This window comes from Tachyglossus aculeatus, chromosome 2 (genome assembly GCF_015852505.1).
Source record: "Tachyglossus aculeatus isolate mTacAcu1 chromosome 2, mTacAcu1.pri, whole genome shotgun sequence".
NCBI lineage: Eukaryota > Metazoa > Chordata > Mammalia > Monotremata > Tachyglossidae > Tachyglossus > Tachyglossus aculeatus.
The window spans coordinates 6666422-6683298 of record NC_052067.1 but is presented as its reverse complement, the minus strand read 5'-3'; the positions used below and the strand labels follow the sequence as shown (position 1 = coordinate 6683298).

The 16877-nt window shown below is 43.8% G+C and overlaps 1 protein-coding gene across 4 annotated transcripts in view; it reads left to right on the top strand.

The window, feature by feature from the left end:
- The window catches only part of ETV1 (ETS variant transcription factor 1), a 154846-nt gene that overhangs the window by 62322 nt on the left and 75647 nt on the right, over positions 1-16877 (top strand). For all 4 annotated transcript variants that reach the window (XM_038741303.1, XM_038741295.1, XM_038741311.1 and 1 more), the window contains one exon: positions 5364-5493. In XM_038741303.1, the coding sequence (XP_038597231.1) occupies positions 5364-5493 (130 nt within the window). The remainder of the gene's footprint in view (positions 1-5363; positions 5494-16877) is intronic.

Here is a 16877-nt window from a genome sequence, read left to right as displayed (position 1 = left end):
GTTGTACTGTACTATCCCAAGCACCTAGTACAGTGCTCTGCACACTGTAAGCGCTCAATAAATACCATTGATTGATTGACCTTGATTCTTCGGCAGTTTTGGGTTTATTTCTGGTTTCCTTTCTTATTTGTAAGCTGGCGGGCAGTTGGTGTTGGGAGAAGGAAGATTCATACTCTCTGCACTGTAGGGGAGGTTAATTTCTCTAGAAAACACTTAGAAATTCATAATAATAATTATAATGTTGGTATTTGTTAAGCGCTTACTATGTGCCAAGCACTGTTCTAAGCACTGGGGTAGATACAAGGTAATCAGGTTGTCCCCCGTGGGGCTCACAGTCTTCTAGAGAAGCAGCGTGGCTCATTGGAAAGAGCCCGGGCTTTGGAGTCAGAGGTCATCGGTTCAAATCCCAGCTCCGTCACTTGTCAGCTGTGTGACTTTGGGCAAGTCATTCAACTTCTCTGTGCCTCAGTGACCTCATCTGTAAAATGGGGATGAAGACTGTGAGCCCCACCTGGGACAACCTGATCACCTTGTAACCTGCTCAGCGCTTAGAACAGTGCTTTGCACATAGTAAGCACTTAATGCCATTATTATTATTATTATGATTATTATCCCCATTTTACAGATGAGGGAACTGAGGCACAGTTAAGTGACTTGCCCAAGGTCACCCAGCAGGGGAGATATAGTGTTTTAATAGTAATTGTGGTATTTGTTAAGCGCTTACTAAGTGCCAGGCACTAGACTAAGCACTGGGGTGGATACAAGCATGTCTAGTTGGAGAAGGTCCCTGTCCCACATGGGGCTCACAGTCTTAATCCCCATTTTACAGATGAGGGAACTGAGGCACAGAGAAGTTAAGTGACTTGCCCATGGTCACACAGCAGAGGAGATAGTGTTTTAATAGTAATTCTGGTATTTGTTAAGCGCTTCCTAAATGCCAGGCACTAGACTAAGCACTGGGGTGGATACAAGCATATCGAGTTGGAGATGGTTCCTGTTCTGCACGGGGCTCACAGTCTTAACCCCCATTTTGCAGATGAGGGAACTGAGGCACAGAGAAGTTAAGTGGCTTGCCCAAGGTCACACAGTAGGGGAGATAGTGTTTTAATAGTAATTGTGGTATTTGTTAAGCACTTACTAAATGCCAGGCACTAGACTAAGCACTGGGGTGGATACAAGCATATAGAGTTGGAGATGTTCCGTGTTCCACACGGGGCTCACAGTCTTAATCCCCATTTTATAGATGAGGGAACTGAGGCACAGAGAAGTTAAGTGACTTACCCAAAGTCACAGTAGGGGAGATAGTGTTTTAATAGTAATTGTGGTATTTGTTAAGCACTTACTAAATGCCAGGCACTAGACTAAGCACTGGGGTGGATACAAGCATATGGAGTTGGAGATGTTCCCTGTTCCACACGGGGCTCCCAGTCTTAATCCCCATTTTGCAGATGAGGGAACTGAGGCACAGAGAAGTTAAGTGACTTGCCCAAGGTCACACGGTAGGGGAGATAGTGTTTTAATAGTAATTGTTGTATTTGTTAAGCGCTTCCTAAATGCCAGGCACTAGACTAAGCACTGGGGTGGATACAAGCATATCGAGTTGGAAATGGTCCCTGTTCCGCATGGGGCTCCCAGTCTTAATCCCCATTTTACAGATGAGGGAACTGAGGCACAGAGAAGTTAAGTGACTTGCCCAAGGTCACACAGCAGAGGAGATAGTGTTTTAATAGTAATTGTGGTATTTGTTAAGCGTTTACTAAATGCCAGGCACTAGACTAAGCACTGGGGTGGATACAAGCATATGGAGTTGGAGATGTTCCCTGTTCCACACGGAGCTCCCAGTCTTAATCCCCATTTTACAGATGAGGGAACTGAGGCACAGAGAATTTAAGTGACTTGCCCAAGGTCACACAGCAGAGGAGATAGTGTTTTAATTGTAATTGTGCTATTTGTTAAGCGCTTACTAAATGCCATGCACTAGACTAAGCAGTGGGCTGGATACAAGCATACCGAGTTGGAGATGGTCCCTGTTCCTCACGGGGCTCACAGTCTTAATCCCCATTTTACAGATGAGGGAACTGAGGCACAGAGAAGTGAAGTGACTTGCCCAAGGTCACACAGCAGACACATGGTGGAGCTGGGGTTTGAACCCATGACCTTTGACTCCAAAGCCTGTGCTCTGTCCTCCAGTACACCATGCTGCTAAGACCGTGCCTTAATAATAATAATAATAATAATAATGATGGTATTTGTTAAGCGCTTACTATGTGCAAAGCACTTGGGTACAAGGTGATCAGGTTGTCCCACGTGGGGCTCACAGTCTTAATCTCTAGATTAGAATGCCTTCTAAACTAAGTTATATGCACCCCTTTGTATCAGCATATTTACATGCCTCCACAAGCTAGATGGAATGAGATGATCGGGCTGCTTAACAGCGATTAAAAGTGATAACTGAGCTATATTTGACTTCTCAGTACGTACATTTTCCAGGTGTAGTCCAATTGGCTCTGAGTACCCATGACTTCAGCCGATAGATATGTGCCATATTCAGTCAAAATCCATCCGTCTTGGAAAGCACTAAGCAGCTCACCAGCGAAGTCAAATACAAGTAGAGAAGCAGCGGGGCTCAGTGGAAAAAGCCTGGGCTTTGGAGTCAGAGGTCATGGGTTCAAATCCCAGCTCTGCCACTTGTCAGCTGTGTGACTCTGGGCAAGTTGCTTCACTTCTCTGGGCCTCAGTTACCTCATCTGCAAAATGGGGATTAAGACTGTGAGCCCCCCGTGGGACAACCTGATCACCTTGTATCCCCCCAGCGCTTAGAACAGTGCTTTGCACATAGTAAGCGCTTAATAAATGCCATTATTATTATTATTATTATGTCTGCCATTACGTTTTAGTTAATGAGATGGGATTCAGACGTTCATTCTATTAATCAAATAGTAATGCATTACACTAGCATTCCATTAATTGCCGAAGGCAGCTCCTGCTAGATTGCAAGCTTCTGAAGGTAGGGATTAATAATAATAATACTAGTAATGATGGCATTTGTTAAGCACTTACTATGTGTAAAGCACTGTTCTAAGCGCTGGGGAGCATACAAGTTGATCAGGTTGTCCCACGGGGGGCTCACAGTCTTCATCCCCATTTTACAGACGAGGGAACTGAGGCCCAGAGAAGTGAAGTGCCTTGCCCAAAGTCACACAGCTGACAATTTGTGGAGCCGGGATTTGAACCCATGACCTCTGACTCCTAAGCCCGTGCTCTTTCCATTGAGCCACGCTGCTTCTCTGTGTTTACTTACTGTTGTACTCTCCCAGGCGGCCAATACAGCACTCTGCATAAAGTAAGCGCTTAGGAGAGGTGATGGAATGATTGCTTGATCAATCTCTTTTCTCCCTGTAAATCATAATGCGTTAAGAGCAGATTTATTCGGTCAGTGATTTCTCTATGCCAATCAATCAGTGATACTTACTATTATTAATGATGATAATAACAACAGTTATAGTCATTGTGATATTTGTTCAGTGCTTAGTATGTGCCGGCACTGTACTAAGCACCAGGGTAATAATAATAATAATAATAATAATAATAATAATAATAATAATAATAATGGCATTTATTCATTTAATTGTATTTATTGAGTGCTTATTGTGTGCAGAGCACTGTACTAAGCGCTTGGAAAGTACAAGTTGGCAACATATAGAGACGGTCCCTACCCAACAGTGGGCTCACAGTCTAGAAGGGGGAGACAGAGAACAAAACAAAACAAATTAACAAAATAAAATAAATAGAATAAATATGCACAAATAAAATAAATAAATAAATAGAGTAATAAGTGAATACAAGTATATACATATATACAGGTGCTAAGCACTTACTATGTGCAAAGCACTGTTCCAAGCGCTGGGGATGTTACAAGGTGATCAGGTTGTTCCATGTGGGGCTCACAGTCTTAATCCCCATTTTACAGATGAGGTAACTGAGGCACAGAGAAGCGAAGTGACTTGTCCAAAGTCACACAGCTGACAAGTGGCAGAGCCGGGATTTGAACCCCGACCTCTGACTCCAAAGCCCGGGCTCTTTCCACTGAACCACGCTGGGTAGATACAAGACAATCAGGTTGGACACAATCCCTGTCGCATGTAGGGTCACAGAGTCTTAATATCCCCCATTTTACAGTTGAGGCAACTGAGGCCCAGAGAATCAATCAATCAATCAATCAGTCGTATTTATTGAGCCCATACTGTGTGCAGAGCACTGTACTAAGCGCTTGGGAATAATAATAATAATAATAATTGGCATTTGTTAAGTGCTTACTATGTGCAAAGCACTGTTCTAAGTGCTGGGGAGGATACAGGGTGATCAGGTTGTCCCACGTGGGGCTCACAGTCTTAATCCCCATTTTACAGATGAGGTAACTGAGGCCCAGAGAAGTTAATCAATCAATCAATCGTATTTATTGAGCGCTTACTGTGTGCAGAGCACTGTACTAAGCGCTTGGGAAGTCCAAGTTGGCAACATATAGAGACAGTCCCTACCCAACAGTGGGCTCACAGTCTAAAAGGGGGAACTTTTAAGTGACTTGCCCAAGATCACACAGCAGACATGTGGCGGAGTCGGGATTCGAACCCATGACCTCTGACTCCAAAGCCCGTGCTCTTTCCACTGAGCCACGCTGCACAAGTTGTCAACATACAGAGACGGTCCCTACCCAACAGTGGGCTCACAGTCTAGAAGGGGGAGACAGAGAACAAAACCAAACATAGTAGCAAAATAAAATAAATAGAATAGATATGTACAAGTGAAATAAATAAATAAATAGAGTAATAAATAGAGAGTGAATAAGTAGAGAAGTGATGCGACTTGCCCAGGGTCACACAGAAGACAAGTGGCAAAGCCAATATTCAGAGCTCTGGTCCTCTGACCCCCGGGCCCTTGCTCGGTCCACTAGACTACTCGGATTCTCTAATTATTGATCGTCCTCCCTGTGTAGGACACGGTACAAAACACGGGAAAGAGTGCAGTCGAATTAGGAGCATTGGTAGGCATGATTCATTCAATCAAACAGTCGTATTTATTGAGCGCTTACTGTGTGCAGAGCACTGTACTAAGTGCCTGGGAAGTACAAGTTGGCAACACATAGAGATCCCTGCGCGCTGGGAGCTTACAGGCCAACGAGATTGTAAGATACAAGATAAATTATGAACAGGAGAAGGAAGAGAATGGAAATATGGTCAGGCGTCTGACTGAGTGCTAGTAAGTAAGCGCTAAGTGGTCTGGTAGGTATGTCCCTATGATCAGGAGCTGACTGTATTGATTAATGCAGAGTGCAATTCTCACTTTTCCCGCTTCTGTCTTTCCAGTGGCTTTTCACGGTCTCCCACTGAAAATAAAGAAAGAACCACACAGTCCGTGCTCCGAACTTGGCTCCGCCTGCAGCCAAGAACAACCGTTCAAGTTCAGCTATGGAGAAAAGTGCCTGTACAATGTCAGGTAAGGCATCTGGAGGCGCCTGTATATATGTTTGTGCGTATTTATTACTCTATTTATTTATTTTACTTGTACATATCTATTCTATTCATTTTATTCACTTCTCTGGGCCTCAGTTCCCTCATCCGTCAAATGGGGATGAAGACTGTGAGCCCCACCGGGGACAACCCTGATTACCTTGTATCCTCTCCAGTGCTTAGAACAGTGCGTGGCACATAGTAAGCGCTTAACAAATGCCAATATCATTATTGTAATAATAATGCTAATGATGGTATTTGTTAAGCGCTTACTATGTGCAAAGCACTGCTCTTAAGCGCTGGATTATTACTATAACATAAATATGCTATTATTATAAGAAATATGCACAAATATTCATTGAATTTATACATATTTGCAAGTATTTGATATATGATCATTAATAATCAAGCAATCGTATTTATTGAGCGCTTACTGCGTGCAGAGCACTGTGCTAAGCGCTTGGGAAGTACAGGTTGGCAACATATGGAGACAGTCCCTACCTAACAGTGGGCTCACAGTCTAAAAGAGTGGGCTCACAGTCTAAGTTTAATAATGCAGTTTTATGACCCAAAAATACGTATCAATCCCCCAACCTGATGACCTTGTATCCCCCAAGCGCTTAGAACAGTGCTTTGCACATAGTAAGCGCTTAACAAATACCATCATTATTATTATTATCAATATTCAGTTTATGACTTATAAATTTGAATAAAAGTGACTCATGAATTTAAATAGAAGTGAATTGTTAAGCTATAAATTTTACTAACAAAAATTATACATTGATAAACGGAAATATTTCTAAATGCTTATGCCTGTGACCTTATGACTATATAGGAAGACGTTTTGTATCACTCTTGAGAATATGTTAAACCTTGTATCCCCCCCAGCGCTTAGAACAGTGCTTTGCACATAGTAAGCGCTTAACAAATGCCATTATTATTATTATTATTATTATTATTATTATTATTAATATGTTTGGTTTTGTTCTCTGTCTCCCCCTTCTAGACTGTGAGCCCACTGTTGGGTAGGGACTGTCTCTATATTTTGCCAACTTGGGCTTCCCAAGCGCTTAATACAGTGCTCTGCACACAGTAAGCGCTCAATAAATGCGGTTGATTGATTGATTGATTGATTGATTACTGTGTTTATTTTATTTGTACATATTTATTCCATTTATTTTATTTTGTTAATATAATAATGATGGCATTTGTTAAGTGTTATGTGCAGAGCACTGTTCTAAGCGCTGGGGGGATACAAGGTGATCAAGTTGCCCCATGTGGGGCTCACAATCTTAATCCCCATTTTACAGACGAGGTAACTGAGGCTCAGAGAAGTTAAGTGACTTGCCCAAGGTCACACAGCTGTCATGTGGTGGAGTCAGGATTTGAACCCATGACCTCTGACTCCAAAGCCCGGGCTCTTTCCACTGAGCCACGTTTGTTTTGTGCTCTGTCTCCCCCTTCTAGACTGTAAGCCCACTGCTGGGTAGGGACTGTCTCTATATGTTGCCAACTTGGACTTCCCAAGCGCTTAGTACAGTGCTCTGCACACAGTAAGTGCTCAATAAATACGATTGAATGAATGAATGAATCTGGAGGTATGTTACAGGGAGTAACATATGTTGAGTGATTGCTTCCTCTGGGCACTGTATCCAAGCACTTAGCACGGTGCTCTGCACATAGGCGGTGCTCAATAAATACCGTTGCTTGATTAATAATAATGTTTAATAGTAATGATGGTATTTATTAAGTGCTATGTGCCAGGCACTGTACTAAGCACTGGGGTAGATACGAGCGAATCAGGTTGTACACAGTCTCTGCCCACTTGGGGCTCACAGTCTCAGTGCCCGTTTTACAGATGAGGTAACTGAGGCACAGAGAAGTAAAGTGACTTGCTCAAGGTCACACTGCAGACAAGTGGCAGAGGCAGGATTAGAACCCATGGCCTCCTGACTCTATCCAACTATGCCATGCTGCTTCTTGATTGATTGTACTAAGCACTTGGGAGAGTCAAATAGAGAGGGTAAACTAGACAATAGTAAAATAATGAAATAGTCAAAACGACACGTTCTCTGCCCATAAAAGAGCTAGCAGGATGTCAGTCAGTCAGCTATATTTAGTGAGGGATTATTGTGTGCAAAGCACTGTACTAAGCGCCTGGGAGAGGACGCTAGAACTTAGAACAGTGCTTAGCACATAGTAAGCGCTGCAAATACCATTAAAAAAAATGGAACAATATATCAGACACATTCCTTGCCCACAGTGAGATTTCAGTCTAGAGGGGAGGCGGACGTTGATAGAAATAAAGAAATAACAGCTATTGTGGGGCTGGTGGGGGGATGAATTAAGGAAGCAAGTCAGGGTGACGTAGAAGGGAGTTGAAGAAAAGGAAAAGAGGGCTTAGTCGAGGAACACTTCTTGGAGAAGTTGTACCTTCAGTGAGACTTTGAAGGAGGGAGAGAGTGGCTACCGACACTGTTGAATTGTCCTCTTCCAAGCGCTTAGTGCAGTGCTCTGCACATAGTAAGTGCTCAGTAAATACCACCTGCTGATTGATGAGACCTTAGACTAAAGTTAGAACTCCCGACTGAAAACGGAGGAGTTGTGCCTTCAGTAAGACTTTGAAGGAGGGAGGGAGTGGCTACCGACGCTGTTGAATTGTCCTCTTCCAAGCGCTTAGTGCAGTGCTCTGCACTTAGTAAGTGCTCAGTAAATACCACCTGCTGATTGATGAGACCTTAGGCTAAAGTTAGAACTCCCGACTGAAAACAGAGGAGTTGTGCCTTCATTAAGACATTGAAGGAGGGAGAGAGTGGCTGCCGACACTGTTGAATTGTCCTCTTCCAAGCGCTTAGTGCAGTGCTCTGCACTTAGTAAGTGCTCAGTAAATACCACCTGCTGATTGATGAGACCTTAGACTAAAGTTAGAACTCCCGACTGAAAACAGAGGAGTTGTGCCTTCATTAAGACATTGAAGGAGGGAGAGAGTGGCTGCCGACACTGTTGAATTATCCTCTTCCAAGCGCTTAGTCCATGCTTTGCACTTAGTAAGTGCTCAGTAAATACCACCTGCTGATTGATGAGACCTTAGACTAAAGTTAGAACTCCCGACTGAAAACGGAGGAGTTGTGCCTTCAATAAGACTTTGAAGGAGGGAGAGAGTGGCTGCCGACACTGTTGAATTGTCCTCTCCCAAGCGCTTAGTAAAGTGCTGTGCACACAGTAAGTGCTCAGTAAATACCACCTGCTGATCTGCAATCTTCTAGACTGTGAGCCCACTGTTGGGTAGGGACCGTCTCTGTATGTTGCCAACTTGTACTTCCCAAGCGCTTAGTACAGTGCTCTACACGCAGTAAGAGCTCAATAAATACGATTGAATGAATGAATGAAAGAGATGAGACCTGAGACTAAAGTTAGAACTCCCGACTGAAAAAGCATGATAGTGGAGGCATAATTGTGGTAATAGCGTGTATCGAACAGCCACTGGGGTCCACGGGACCGTCTCTATATGTTGCCAACTTGTACTTCCCAAGCGCTTAGTACAGTGCTCTGCACACAGTAAGTGCTCAATAAATACGATTGAATGAATGAATGAATGAAAGAGATGAGACCTGAGACTAAAGTTAGAACTCCCGACTGAAAAAGCATGATAGTGGAGGCATAATTGTGATAATAGCATGTATTGAACAGCCACTGGGGTCCACGGGACCGTCTCTATATGTTGCCAACTTGTACTTCCTAAGCGTTTAGTACAGTGTTCTGCACACAGGAAGCGCTCAATAAATACGATTGAATGAATGAATGAAAGAGATGAGACCTGAGACTAAAGTTAGAACTCCCGACTGAAAAAGCATGATGGTGGAGGCATAATTGTGATAATAGCATGTATTGAACAGCCACTGGGGTCCACGCGCTGTACCAGGAGTTTGGAAAAGTACAACAGAAATACTAATAATTGTTGTGCTCTTTGCTAAGTGCTTGCTATGTGCCAAGCACTAAGATAATCGGGGGCCACATGGGAGAATGGGTATTGAATCCCCAGTTTGCCGATGAGGGAACTGAGGCAGGGAGAAGTTAAAGAGACTTGAATACAGCGAGATTGGAGTGGAGGTGGGATTAGAACCCAGGTCTCTGGCTCTCACGTCCGTCACTCCCAGAAAGTAGAAATGCATCCCTTGCCCACAAGACACAGAAAAATACGTACAACCAGAGGAATCAAAATGAATGTGTGTTTAGGATGGGGATGAATAGACGTATAAGTCTTCTAGACTGTAAACATATTGTCGACAGGGAACGTGTCTACCAACTCTGTTGAATGGTACTCTTCTAAGTGTTTAGTACAGTGCTCTGCAGCATTAGGCACTGAATTAAACCCTTTGATCAACTGATTATGAGAAGCAGTGTGTCCCACTGGATAGAGCCCAGACCCGGGAGTTATCAGGCCCTGGGTTCAAATCCCGGCTCCGCCACTTGTCAGCTGTGTGACTTTGGGCAAGTCACTTCACTTCTCTGGGCCCCAGTTCCCTCATCTGTCAAATGGAGACTGTGAGCCCCCCGTGGGACAACCTGATCACCTTGTAACCTCCCCAGCACTTAGAACAGTGCTCTGCACATAGTAAGCGCTTAATAAATGCCATCATCATCATTATTATTATTATTCATTCATTCAGTCGTATTTATTGAGCGCTTACTGTGTGCAGAGCACTGTACTAAGCGCTTGGGAAGTACAAGTTGGCGACATATAGAAGACGGTCCCTACCCAACCGTGGGCTCACAGTCTAGAAAGGGGAGAGAGAGAGAACAAAACAAAACATATTAATAAAATAAAATATGTACAAGTAAAATTCTTCTCCCCCTCCTCCCCTTCCCCATCCCCCCTGCCTTACCTCCTTCCCCTCCCCACAGCACCTGTATATATGTATATATGTTTGTACGGATTTATTACTCTATTTATGTATTTTATTTGTACATGTTTATTCTATTTATTTTATTTTGTTAATATGTTTGGTTTTGTTCTCTGTCTCCCCCTTCTAGACTGTGAGCCCACTGTTGGGTAGGGGCCGTCTCTATATGTTGCCAACCTGTACTTCCCAAGCGCTTAGTACAGTGCTCTGCACACACTAAGCGCTCAATAAATAATAATAATAATAATGTTGGTATTTGTTAAGCGCTTACTATGTGCAAAGCACTGTTCTAAGCGCTGGGGTAGGTACAAGATAATCAGGTTGTCCCACAAGGGGCTCACAGTCTTCATCCCCATTTTACAGATGAGGGAACTGAGGCCCAGAGAAGTGAAGTGACTTGCACAATGTCACACAGCTGACAAGTGGCGGAGCCGGGATTTGAGCCCACGACCTCTGACTCCAAAGCCCGTGCTCTTTCCACTGAGCCACGCTGCTTCCCCTATAATCAATCCATATAATGATTGTAATCATTATATAATAAATTTTATGATTGTGAGCCGCTTGCGGGACAGGGACTGTCCAACCGGATTAGTTTGTATCTATGCCAATACTTAGTACGGTGCTCGGCACACAGTAAGAACTTAAGAAATGCTATTAAAAAAATAAGGGCTGGAAATGGTGGGTTTGTGCAGCTCGGAGTGCTGAATATTAAGCAGGGGTAAATTTGTTTTAGGAGGGCTTGGGAGCTGTGGAATGGTGGATCTGGAAAGAGAGTTCCAGGATAATGAACTTCCAGCAGATTTTCCTTGAGCACAGAACGCTCAAATGAGATCACCCCTCTAAACAATCCTCACAAAACTGTACTTTTAGAATTATTTCAAAGCAGTGATTTCATCCAAAGGGTTGATTGCTCTCCTTCTGTATCTTCGGTTCGAAGAGAGGGTCTTGTTGGCGGGAGCAGAGTGTGGAAGTTCTCTTCAGAATGCATGATCCACTTTGGAAAGGGAATGCTCACAGAAACCCACTGAGATTGGCAGGGTGGACCTGAGCATTAGGTATCTGGCTTGTTTTGCCGATGAGCTGTCCCAGGCATTTGAGGATGATGACAATATAACGGGAGCATTTTATTGTTATTATTAAAGGAGAAGCTTGCAAAGGAGAACTATTTCATGGGTTATGAGTCTCGACTGTGAGCCCGCTGTTGGGTAGGGACTGTCTCTGTATGTTGCCAGCTTGTACTTCCCAAGCGCTTGGTACAGTGCTCTGCACACAGTGGGCACTCAATAAATACGATTGAATGAATGAATGAATTCCATCTATCCCATCTTGCCACTCAAATAGTTCAAAAGTCTAAGCCCCCGTTTTCCTCTTCTCCTCCTCCCCTCCCCATCGCCCCAATTCTCTCCTTCTGCTCTACCCTCCTCCGCGTCCCACAGCACTTATAATGGTATTTGTCCAACTTGTACTTCCCAAGCGCTTAGTACAGTGCTCTGCACACAGTAAGCACTCAATAAATACGATTGAATGAATGAATGAGGCTGTGCAGATGCTACTAGGCATTAAGAAGACGTTTGCCTCCTTCCCATGACAGTAAGGACAGAAGAGTGAAAAGAAGCTCGCTTCTAATTTTTCAGGAGTCATTCAGTGCTTTGCACACAGTAAGCGCTCAATAAATACGATTGAATGAATGAATATCTTAATCCTGATGTCTTTCCTAGATGGTATTTAGTTTCTTTTCCCCCGGAGGGTTGTACTTTCTCTGTGAGTACTCATCATAATTATTATGGTATTTGTTACGTTCGTACTATGTCTCCAGGCACTGTCCTAATGGCTGGGGTAGATGCGGTGTCATTCTCAGTTTCTAGACTGTGAGCTCCTTGTGGGCAGGAATATGTCTGTTTGTTCTTGTATTGTACTCTCCCAAATGCTTAGTACAATGCTTTGCACACAGTAAGTGCTCATGATGATGATGATGGTATTTGTTAAACGCTTACTTTTTGCAAAGCACTGTTCTAAACACAGGGGGGATACAAGGTGATCAGGTTGTCCCACGTGGGGCTCACAGTCTTAATCCTCCTTTTACAGATGAGGTAACTGAGTCACAGAGAAGTTAAGTGACTTGCCCAAAGTCACACAGCTGACAATTGGCGGAGCCGGGATTTGAACCCGTGACCTCTGACTCCAAAGCCCGGGCTCTTTCCACTGAGCCATGCTGCTTCTTTAAAATACGAACGAAGTAATACAAAGTACTCAAATCGGGTACAGTCCCTAAGCGGGAGGGAGAATAGGTATATTTAATCCCCATTTTACAGATGAGGAAGGTGAGGCCCAGAGAATCAAACAATCAGTGGCATTGATTGATTGATCGATTCATTCAGTTGTATTTATTGAGCTTTTACTGTGGTGCAGAGCACTGTGCTAAGCACTTGGGTGAATACAACAGAGTTGGTAGACCCATTCCCTGCCCACGGTGAGTTTACAGTCTAGAGGGGGAGACAGACATTAGTAGAAATAAGTAATTTGTGGTTATGTACATAAGTGCTGTTGGACTGATTGTGGAATGAATGCCAAATGCCCAAGGGGTACAGATCCAGAGAAGCGAAGTGACATGCCCAAGGTCACGCAGCCGGCCAGTGGCAGAGTCGGGATTAGAACCCAGGTCCCTGACCCTCGGGACCGCTAGGCTATGTGGGAGGTGTACCCTGTTTTTAATATTGATGGCTTAGGGGGTTAAATATGATTTCTCTCCATCACTTCAGGACTTTAATTTGTTCATTCATTTGGTTGTATTTTTGAGTGCTTAATGTGCACAAAGCACTGTGCTAAGTATTTGGGAGAGTCCGGTATAACAATACATTCATGATAGGAGATTCTCATTAGGGGCTAAAACGTGACTGATTTTTAAAAGCCGTTGGCCAGTCAATCCCATTGGCTTGTATCAGTGGGTGTTCTTTAGCTTCTTTAATGTCCTTCCCGGTTTAATTGTTCCTGTCATCCTCCACCAACACAGTCTGCCCACATTTGGCTATTCATTCATTCATTCAATCGTATTTATTGAGCGCTTACTGTGTGCAGAGCACTATATTAAGCGCTTGGGAAGTACAGCTAAGGCTGTTGGTGGAAATTGGGCACCCTATTGTATTGTATTCTCTCAAGCGCTTAATCCAGCGTTCTGCACACCATAAACGCTTAATAATCACCATTGATTGATTGCTTGATGGTGAGGTGAGATCCTCCAATAAAGTTGGCTCCAGCCTTGAAGTCCCCTCCTCTCCCTCTCCATCCCCCCCAGCTGTACCTACTTCCCTTCCCCACGGCGCCTGTATATATGTATATATGTTTTTACGTATTTATTCCTCTATTTATTTATTTTACTTGTACATATTCTATTTATTTTATTTTGTTAATATGTTTTGTTTTGTTCTCTGTCTCCCCCTTTTAGACTGTGAGCCCACTGTTGGGTAGGGACCGTCTCTATATGTTGCCAGCTTGTAAGTGCTTAGTAGAGTGCTCTGCACATAGTAAGCGCCTAATAAATGCGATTGAATGAATGAATGAATGAATGTGCGCTTCGATTGCCCTGCTGAAATCAGACCTGATCTGGCAGTGTGTGAATCTGGGGGAACTTTCGAGAAACGCTCAGATCACCCAAGGAACCAGGAAACTCCTGGTCTTGATTGAAAGACCTCAGGGAGTGGCTGAGAGACAGCTGGAGAATTGACAATAATAATGATGGCATTTATTAAGCGCTTACTATGTCCAAAGCACTGTTCTAAGCGCTGGGAAGGTTACACGGTGATCAGGTTGTCCCACGGGGGGCTCACAGTCCTCATCCCCATTTTACAGATGAGGTAACTGAGGCCCAGAGAAGTTCAGTGACTTGCCCAAAGTCACACAGCTGACTTAATTTGAACCCATGACCTCTGACTCCAAAGCCCGGGCTCTTTCCACTGAGCCACGCTGCTTCTCTGACAAAATGACTGCCATCGGCCCCGCTTCAGGATTTCCTCTGGCCAGTTTCACAGACAGTCAGTCGTATTTATGGAGCGCTCACTGTGTGTAACGCACTGTGCTAAGTGCTTGGGAGAGTCCAAGACAACAATATCATTATCATCATCATCAATCATATTTATTGAGCGCTTACTGTGTGCAGAGCACTGTACTAAGCGCTTGGGAAGTACAAGTTGGCAACATATAGAGACAGTCCCTACCCAACAAGTGGGCTTACAGTCTAAAAGGGGGAGATAGAGAACAAAACCAAACATACTAACAAAATAAAATAAATAGAATAGATGTGTACAAGTAAAATAAATAAATAAATAAGTAGAGCAATAAATATGTACAAACATATACGTATATACAGGTGCTGTGGGGAAGGGAAGGAGGTAAGATGGGGGGAAGGAGAGGGGGACGAGGGGGATAGGAAGGAAGGGGCTCAGTCTGGGAAGGCCTCCTGGAGGAGGTGAGCTCTCAGTAGGGCCTTGACAATATAACAGATCCATTCCCTGCCCACAACGCGCTTACAGTCTAGACGGAGGGGAAGGGGAGGGCAGACATTAATAGTGACAGACAGATATGGACATGGGGGTGGTGAATAAAGGGAGGAAGTCAGGGTGATGCAGAAGGGAGATGGGGAGATGAGGAAAAGCTTAGAACAGTGCTTTGCACATAGTAAGCGCTTAATAAATGCTATCATTATCAAAAGAGGGCTTAGTCAGGGAAGGCCTCTTGGAGGAGATGGGCCTTCAATAAGGCTTCAAAGGGGGCGAGACTCATTGTCTGTCGGACATGAGGAGGGATGTGGGCGAGAGCGAGATAGATGAGATCGAGATAGAGTGAGAAGATAAACATTAGAGGAGTGAAGTGTGCCGGCTGGGTTTTAGTTGGAGAGTAGTAAGGCGAGGTAGGAAGGGGCAAGGTGATTGAATACCTTCAAGCCAGCGGTGAGGAGGGCCCTAGGCAAGGCTCAGCGGGAGTTGATGTAGCCCTAATAATAACAATAATAATGATGATGATGATAATAATTGTAGTATTTGCTCAGCACTTACGAAGGCCAAGCCCTGTACTGGGGTAGATACAAGATAATCAGGTTGGACACAGCCCCATCCCACACGGGGTTTACAAGGTAAGAGAGCCGGACAGAGGACAGGTATTTAATCCCCCTTTGACAGATGAGGAAACGGAGGCACAGAGGAGTTGTGACTTGCCTATTTAATCCCCATTTGATAGATGAGGAAACGGAAGGATGGAGAAATTAAGCGCCTGCCCAGGACCACACAGCAGGCTAGGGGCAGAGGCGGGATTAGAATCCGGCTCCTCTGACTAGGCCTGTACTCTTTCTTTCCACTTTACTTCTGCTGTCTCTACCCTCCGATTCTGCATAAATGTACTCCAGTCCACGGCAGCCACCTTTCACAGTTGGAAAGGCCTTTTTTGCCGTCCCGTTGTTCCGCAGGAGTCTCGGGAGTCAACCAGGGCTTGATGCGTTCATTAATCCCTAATACTTGTTAAGACATAGCTCTTCCCTATGTTATTTTTCATCCGTGGATCGGCAGTGTGATTCAAAAGTGGAAGGCCCCATGTGGAGAAAGCGTTATCTTGAAAGGGAAGAGAGTGTGGGTGGGTGTTTTTGAGTGTGTGTTTGTGGGTGTGTTTTGTGAGGCTGCACTATAACTGAAAAGCTGATTTTCAGGACTTCCTTAATTAATGCTGGTAAAGCACTTGGAAATCATTAAATGTAAGGCACTTTGTAAGGGTAGTATATTATTCACTTTGTTTTGAAGCGAGACAGCATTATTATGCAACACATAATGGGTAGCTTTCTACGGCGATATTTTTTTAAGTCATATATCACAGCTTACTGCTAGATACAGCACAGCAATTATTTAATGAGACAATAGAGTGTAATTCAGAAAGATCTATTTCTATCTTAAGAGACAAAGTGACTGGAACATATTTTTGCTTTCCTTATCCAAATTTACTGAAATGTAATCGCTAAACTTTTTTTCATTCATTCATTCAATCATCATCATCATCAATCGTACTAAGCACTTGGGAAGTACAAATTGGCGACATATAGAGACAGTCCCTACCCAACAGTGGGCTCACAGTCCATTCACTCATTCAGTAATATTGAGCGCTTACTGTGTGCAGAGCACTGTACTAAGCACTTGGGAAGTACAAGTTGGCAACATATAGAGACGGTCCCTACCCAACAGTGGGCTCACAGTCTAGAAGGGGGGAGACAGGGAACAAAACAAAACATATTAACAAAATAAAATAAGTAGAATAAATATGTACAAAGTCCAATGTTTATCCGTCATGAAGTGATCCCTTCTTTTGTATAGAATCAGACTTTGCAGAGGATAAGGCAGAATAAAACAGCGTCCTAACGATGCTATTTTATATTTTTGTCACTTTTCCACCAAGCAGGACAAAGAATGTTAGGACCATAATCAAGTTCCTC